This window comes from Juglans microcarpa x Juglans regia, chromosome 1D, assembly GCF_004785595.1.
Source record: "Juglans microcarpa x Juglans regia isolate MS1-56 chromosome 1D, Jm3101_v1.0, whole genome shotgun sequence".
Lineage (NCBI taxonomy): Eukaryota > Viridiplantae > Streptophyta > Magnoliopsida > Fagales > Juglandaceae > Juglans > Juglans microcarpa x Juglans regia.
In genome coordinates this window covers 46,633,596-46,641,283 of record NC_054594.1, presented here as the reverse complement: position 1 = coordinate 46,641,283, position 7,688 = coordinate 46,633,596, and the positions used below count along the sequence as shown (strand labels likewise).

General features: G+C 34.0%; 1 protein-coding gene across 2 annotated transcripts; it reads left to right on the top strand.

Annotated features, from left to right (window-relative positions):
* Positions 1-866: 866 nt before the first annotated feature.
* On the top strand, positions 867-3,661 carry LOC121264313 (inhibitor of carbonic anhydrase-like). 2 transcript variants are annotated; one of them, XM_041167451.1, is made up of 7 exons: positions 867-1,076; positions 1,166-1,490; positions 1,941-2,513; positions 2,595-2,651; positions 3,012-3,146; positions 3,276-3,412; positions 3,486-3,661. In XM_041167451.1, exons 1-7 carry the CDS (start codon positions 995-997, stop codon positions 3,575-3,577), a joined length of 1,401 nt encoding a protein of 466 aa, XP_041023385.1. In that variant the 5' UTR covers positions 867-994; the 3' UTR covers positions 3,578-3,661. The 2 variants fall into 2 exon arrangements, with proteins under 2 accessions (XP_041023385.1, XP_041023376.1); XM_041167442.1 differs by having other exon boundaries at positions 869-1,076; positions 1,932-2,513.
* Positions 3,662-7,688: the final 4,027 nt, after the last annotated feature.

Here is a 7,688-nt window from a genome sequence, read left to right as displayed (position 1 = left end):
TTTAAAAAGAATAAAAAAAGGAATATTTAAATGATATAAAAAATAAATAAATAAACTGATAGATGATATATTGTAAAAGTTAATGTGTAAAATAGAAAAAGTGAATTTTAATAATATATTTTAAAAGATAAGATAAAAAATTCGTTCAGAATGCTTTAAGAGATATCATTTAGCTAGTCAATGGGGACAAAAGGCAACGTTTGCGGCACGTACTGATCATTATATAATATATATATATATATAATATATATATATATATATATATATATAATATATGTGGCACGATGCATGCAGCATGCAAGCTGGTTATAAATAATATTGGAGCATGGAAGGAAATAAGTCAATATAATTGGAAGGGAAATATTTTATATACAAATAGATTATATAAAAGTAAATTTATAAACTGATGTAGTACGTCAGATTATAAAGTTATTTTTATTATAAATTAAATCTAACGAATCTCATGAAATTATATTAACTTATAAATTTATTTTGTATAATCTATATATATATATATATATATAGCAGTTCACATTAAAATAATCTTCCCAAAAGAAAAAGTGCATTGCATTGCCCGGCCTCTAGAATCATTCGGAATGGAAAGTTCCTATTGATCCAAATTCTAATGAAAATTATATAAATATATATATATATATATATATATCATTTGTGTGTATTTTATTTTTATTAATTATTAATTGATTTTGCAGAAATCAGTCATTTCAACGAGAGAGAAATTATAGCTCTCTAAACATGAAGTTACAGAAAAATAGATAAAGTAAAAAAAATCACCAATTTTTCTTCTCTCTCTGTTTTTAAACGTCGCTTTACATTAATTACACTGGCCTAAAGTTGTTCCTTCGCGTTAACGCTAGCCGTTTTGACATACAATGAACCCAACAATGGTTCACGGTGTTTACTCGATCCTCTACGTCTCATCCCACTTCTCCATTCTTCCTCACCATACTGACATCACAGTACACCACCTTCTCAGATGCAGATCTCAACTTTTCTTCTTTTTACACTCTTCTTCTTCTTCTTCTTCTTCTCCTCCTTCAAACTATTCCGGATTCAAGGTACGTGCACTAGTCTGATCATTGATATGCATATCCATATAATTAAAGAACTTCAGATTCGAAATTCTCAAAATTTCATTTCGTTTCAGGTTTGGAGCCATCGCCGGTGCCTGATTCCAGCGACGTGGCTTTCTGGCCACCATCTTTGTCACCCTCGTTGACAGGATCTCCATCACCTGATTCTGACGAATTCTTGCCTCCGTCTCCCGCATTGTATAGATCTCTGACTCCAGCACCGGAGCATGGAGGAGATGATAGTAGAGGTGAGCATTCCGGCGAGATTGCACCGAGTCGTGCCCCGACGGAAGATACGGGATCAGATACGGTGAGGTGGTGTACTGTGAGGGACGAGTTCGATGATTGCGAGTACTTCGTGAGCCTTTTCAAGCAATCTGAAGGTTATACGTGGAAATGGTAAGTTTATATTTAAAAGTGAACCTCCTAATTTATACTACTCAATTTATCTTTATATGCACGGTCACGTGATTTATTAAAAAAACTAAAAATATAAATTTAAAAAATTTAAAATTTTAAAATTTTTAATCTTCATTTTTTTATTCTTTTGTTCATTATTTTATTTTAAATATATATATTTTTAATTTTTTTAAGAGCGTCGTGGAGAAAAACTGAATGGTATAAATTAGGAGGTACACTACATTTTATAATTTTAAAATACTATCCTAATACTGCGTCACTTCAGAATTTGTTTATTTTATTTTTTAATTTTATAATTATCAAATGTGGTGCATTTCTACCTTTTATTAGCAATTCATTATTTATTCACTTCTCGCTTTTATTGGCGTATTTATTGTTTATTTCCTTAATTTTATATATTTGTTTATTTATTCTGTTTAGTGTCAAAAGGGACACAACTCAAGGTTGTCTGGAATCGATAAAGAGAGGAGAAGCAGATTTGATAAACTTAGAAGCAGGATTGGCTTATATTGCATTCCTTAACTACTCCATGAAAGCCATTGCAAATGAAGTTTACTGTGATCAAGCCAAAAGCTACCTTGCGGTTGCAGTTGTTAGCGGACAAGCCTGCAAGAACAACGAGAGAATCAGCTTATTGGATTTCAAGGGCAAGAAGTCTTGCCATGGAGGTTACTCCACAGCAGCCGGTTGGAACTACCCCATTACTCATATCAAAACATTGCTTGCTTATGAAAAACTGAACGACAGGGAGATTGCGGAGAGTTTTTTCTCCGAGGTTTGTGCTCCTTCTGAGCTTGAGGTGTCCGGTGTTTGTAATGGATGTGGTGATGAAAATGGCTTTTGCCCTTCCAAGAGTTTGTATTTTGGTGACTCGGGAGCATTTAGGTGCCTTGTGGAGGAAATGGGAGACATTGCATTTCTCAAAGCGGATACTGCTTTGCTCTATTCTATGGAGGGACCTCATAACCAGTCATGGTCAAACAAGTCAATTAGAGACTTCATGTGGGTAACATTGGCTTACTTTTTGAAGATAATTTCTTTTAATTCCCTCATTAAAGCTACTTTTGTTTCCTTCAATGCAAGGTATCTCTGTCCTCAAGGAGGCTGCAGAGAAATCAACGGTTATCCCGGAGCTTGTTCGTAAGTTTTTTCAGCTTGATACTATGTTATTATTAATCTTTTTACAGTGATTCTCAATTTCTCATGGTTTAAGTCACCTAAGGGTTTAGTGTCCGTAGCAACATTAGGAACAGCCTGTCCTTGGCCTCATAAACGGGTTTTTTATTTTATTTTATGATGAAAAGAGACTTCGAAAAATTACGAGGTCTACATATTATGTCTATCTCCCTTCGCTTATAGGAATCTAAAAATTCGAACTTTAAACCTGAAAGCATACCCCAAAGACAGATCCTTACAACTTTGCTTTGCCTTGGTATACATCTGTGGTCTTTTTTCTATGCTCGATGATAATTTTGAAATAGTTTTGTTTGTCACAATTAGATATGGAAGTGTTCCTGCAAACATGATTATGGCAGGTAACTCCATCGCAACCAAAAAGAAATTGTTCGTCCTGGAAGCATTAACGAACGTTACCAATGAAGGAAAAGCTAGTGCCAGCCATCAAATTAGCCCGAGGTATAAAATTAGGCTGTCTGGCATGAGTTTTATTTTTTTCCCAGATTCCCATATCAATCTGCGTCGTGTGAAAACTTATATTGCAAACTAAGCAAGCTAAGTTCATCATTTTTTTTTTCCTTTTTGTAGCACTCAAGGATTAGATGCGGTCAAGATGGTCACAAGGTCTTATCTGGGAAAATCAGCTTCAGTTTCACAGAGCATACAAGAATTAAATACCCACAATACTCAAGCAGCCAACTCTTCCGAAGTAAATTCAATACCAGGTGAATTAATCGACCTTATTAAGATTTTAGTTAAGACATAAATTACTAACTTATATTTACACGGTCTTAACAGATGGTTCTTCAATTTCTTCTGCCTTCCATACATCTGGCATCCTGTTCATGTCAATCTTGTCAATTTTCATCATCTTGTTTTCTTCGAAATAGAGTGAAAACTACCTCCAGTGTTTTGTAAAAAAATATAAACTGACACGAATCATGCAAAGTTATGCCTGCTGTTTCATCTTTTCAGTCGTCTGATGGTTAAAGGTTCATTATGTTTGCTATTTTCAGTACAACTAATTGGTCCTTGCCATGTAAATTAAGTATGATCTTTACTTGTCACAGAGGTTAAACTCGTGAGAGGATGTATATTTAATTATTGATATTATATTTTCAACATTCTTCCTCACGCGTAGATTAGACTCATTTTCAATGAATGAGTTTAACATATAAAATGTTTAATTAAATGAAATAGAATATAAAGTTAGGATTCGAACTCAAAATCTCAACTTTAATACTATATAAAATAATCATTTGTCCAAATTTTTAAACTAATAAAAAAAGATAAATTTAATTATTTATATTATATTTTTAACACATTTATATATGATTTGTTTTTTTTTTTAACGTCCCGAATAGAGAATTTCTGTGGTTTTTGTCATGGGAAACTAGTGCCCAGTCGAACGAAATTACGAATGGCCTTTCTAGGGAAAAAGAAAAATCCACCAAGGCAGCAAATCACCTAAGTTCCTAACTCTAAGGCGACGAAGTGGGCTTTGGTAGCTAGCGAAGAAAGATGGTATGAAGTTATTAACGGTAATATATTGGACTGAAGTCACAAACTTTTAGCCCATTAAGAAAAATAAAAATAAAAGCACTCAAGTGGCCCTCTCTCTCTCTCTCTCTCTCCGATTCATTCAAATATGAACATACATACCGAGTCTTATAGAAAGTTACATAAGGAAATTAAGTAGATGATAAGGAGGGTTCCTCCCATTATGAAAATTTAACAGACATTGAAGAATACTAATAGGGGATATGCTTCCAAATAGATGATTGGAAGCAGCCCATTACGCAATATTATACATATCAATTTTTTTGATCGATGTACTTTCATCTTTTGTCATTCATCAAAACTGTTGAGTATATCCTTGATGTCTCTGATGATGGAACGCATCTTTCAGTCGGATAATTGCTTTGTATTGGTAGTTGCTTGCACCACTTGCTTGGAATCACATTAGATGTAAATCTTTTCCATGTTTCTGTTTTGAGCTTCTTTAATGCATTGTCCAGTCTCTATCTCTATCTTTGCCTGGTTTTTTTTTTCCCTTTCTTTTTAAAAAAACTAATGCTCCATACGGCACCGACCCCTTAATATAGAAATGAGATCCCGATTTGAATAGAATTCCCTTACTTTTGCCGGGAAAAAAAAAAGGAAGAAGAAGAAAGAAAAAAAAAATCTAAGGCCCGTTTGGCATCAACAATATTTTTAGAGATAAATCTATTTATCATCGCCATCTCAACCTCCCTTGATTTGATATTAAATAATAAGCTCACGAGTAAAACATAATAAACAATCTCCAATAATTTAATATCACTGATAAGAGGATAATGATAAAAATGATAATGAGTAGCATTACTCTTATTATCCATGCATGTAAAACAAAAATAAATAAAATAACAAAATAACTACCGGACCGAATGGACCAATAGCTAATGGTCCGGTCCATTAAAGGTGATTGGTCCGGTCCGGAAAAATGATGGGTCCATCATCCCCGGACTAGACCAATTTACACCCCTAATTCCTTATTTGTGCTCATTGTTTGGGTTTTTTTCATCTTTAATTATTTCATTGCTTTCATATTTTTCTAAATGAAAGCAAGGATAGTAAAGTGAAGAATCGAGATCTCTAATAAATGCACGAGAATACATGATCAAGGTTTTTTTACAAGTTGTATCTTCTACCATAACTAATCGATCCACTTATTAAGTAACAAATTAAATTTAAGTGTCTTCACGATTTCCGCCGTAACCAATCGATCCACTCATTAAATAACAAACAAACTAATTTTGAGTAGTCCCTTGGGCCGATTAGACGCTATTATCACTATAACAGAGCTTTTATATGCGTAAAATCCAATGGCCCAATCTTTCCGCTATAAAGGACTCTGCAAAGAAGACGTGGAAGATAGAAAAATAAAATAAAAATAAAAATAAAAATTTACAGTTATAAAGTCCATAAGTGTCGCATACTTATTTTAAAAAAACTAATCTTATATCAAAATTTAATTTTTTTAATAATAAGTTTCACTCTGGTTCAAAAAGAAAAGCTTTTGTCTAAGGGGGTAAAGAAATTCTTATCAAGGCAGTGGTATTAGCAATTCTAACTTATCCAATGAGTTGTTTCAAATTACCTAAATGTCTATGTGCTGAGTTAGAAAGTATGATGGCTAGATTCTAGTGGGATCAGAAAGATACTGAGAAATGAACATATGTGTGAATCAAAATCTAAAGTAAGAATGGGCTTTAGGGATTTGAGAACTTTTAATGATGCTCTTTTGGCAAAATAAGGGTGGAAGATTTTACAACATGAAGACACCTTACTGCATCAGATTTACAAAGCCAGATACTTTCCAAATGAGTGTTTTTTTTTTTACTCATCTTTGGGTACAAATCCATCATATACATGGAGATGAATTTGGAAAGCCAAGTCTTTGTTATTTCAAGGATGTCAATGGAGGGTTGGGAATGGCACATCAATTACGATATGGGAAGATGTACGGATCCCTGGGCATCAGGCTCTAAATAAAGAATTGCTACTGACTGAGGAGCATAAAGAGGATGACAGGGTGGCATCTCGATTGATAGAAGCACAATGTGGTGGAATGTTGATAAAGTTAGAGCTCTTTTTAATCCAAGAGTAGCTGTCGATATTCTCAAAATAGTCATAAGTCCAGGAGCATATGCAGATAAGTGGATCCGGAAATATGAAGAAAATGGCACTTTTAGTGTAAAAAGTGCTTACAGGTTTTTCATAACAATGTCCGCAAGAGATAAGGGAGAGGAATTTGGCATATGAGAGTCCCTAATAAAATCAGAATTTTTGTATGGAGAGCTTGTTAGGAAGGACTACCAACCAGAGAAAATTTGAGTAAGAGAAACATGGAGATTGAACCTACTTGTGTGTTTTGTCAACATGAGCCAGAAGATCTGTCACATGCTCTCATTTATCGCCCATCAATTCGAGATGTGTGGAATAAGCATATTGCTGCTATGAGAAATATAGAAGAAGGAATGCCAATTAGAAACATAGCTGTATTTCTACTGAGTAAGGTAGATAAAGAGGTTTTTACCACTTTCTTCTTAATAGCATGGACTTTGTGGCACAGGAGAAATAAAATGATAGCAGAGTAGCTTCACTTGGAACCACAACAGGCCATCGATCATGCTCTTTCCTTACAACAAGCTCATCAGAATTTGATTGCAGTACCCCCTACAAGAGTGGAGAATATATGCTGTTGGCGACCACCACCCTCTGGTTTTCTCAAACTAAATGTGGATAGTGCAATGTTTTTTTATCTACATAAGGCAGGTGTGAGAGCAATTTTAAAAGATGAGCATGGAAATGTGGTGATGGCTGCCAGTAAAATTGAAAATGAAGTCTTTGATCCTGAGTCCATTGAGCTTTTTGCAATGTTTAGAGGTTTACAGCTGTGTGCTTACTTGGAATTTTCTAATCTAAATATTGAAAGTGATAGCTTGTTGATGGTATGGGTTTTACAAGAGAATGATGTCTCTTTTGCATGCCTTGAGAATCTGATGATAGAAGTGCAAAATCTGCTGCATCTCTTTGCTGAATACAAGGTTCAACATATACAAAGGATGGGAAATGAGGCTGTACATCGGCTAGCACGATGTGCATGGAGAATTGAAGGTATTGAGATGTGGTGGGATGATCCAACTATATGGCTAGATAAAGCTTATTTGTAATGGTTGTTACCATTGGTTATGTTAATGATGGTATTATTTTATAAATAAATAAAAACGCTTGCATAATTACGATTGTATATAAATTTATTCGAATGCGACAATGAATGAGTAGGTGGAGGGTTTGCTTTTTCTTTTCTTTTTTCTTTTTAAGCAAGATTACATTAGGATTAAAAAAAAAACACTTATAGAGTAGTCTTGGAAACTAAAATTAACAAAATATATCAGTGTTGGGAGAATCCTTCCCACTATGGACTGTAGCAGTGATGGTGAAATTTGAATTAGGAAA

Coding starts and splice junctions, on each gene's coding strand:
- LOC121264313 (XM_041167442.1), top strand. CDS start 995: ATGCAGATCTCAACTTTTCTTCTTTTTACACTCTTCTTCTTCTTCTTC. Junction 2,514..2,594: donor AAGTCAATTAGAGACTTCAT/GTGGGTAACATT, acceptor CTTCAATGCAAG/GTATCTCTGTCCTCAAGGAG. Junction 3,413..3,485: donor CGAAGTAAATTCAATACCAG/GTGAATTAATCG, acceptor CGGTCTTAACAG/ATGGTTCTTCAATTTCTTCT.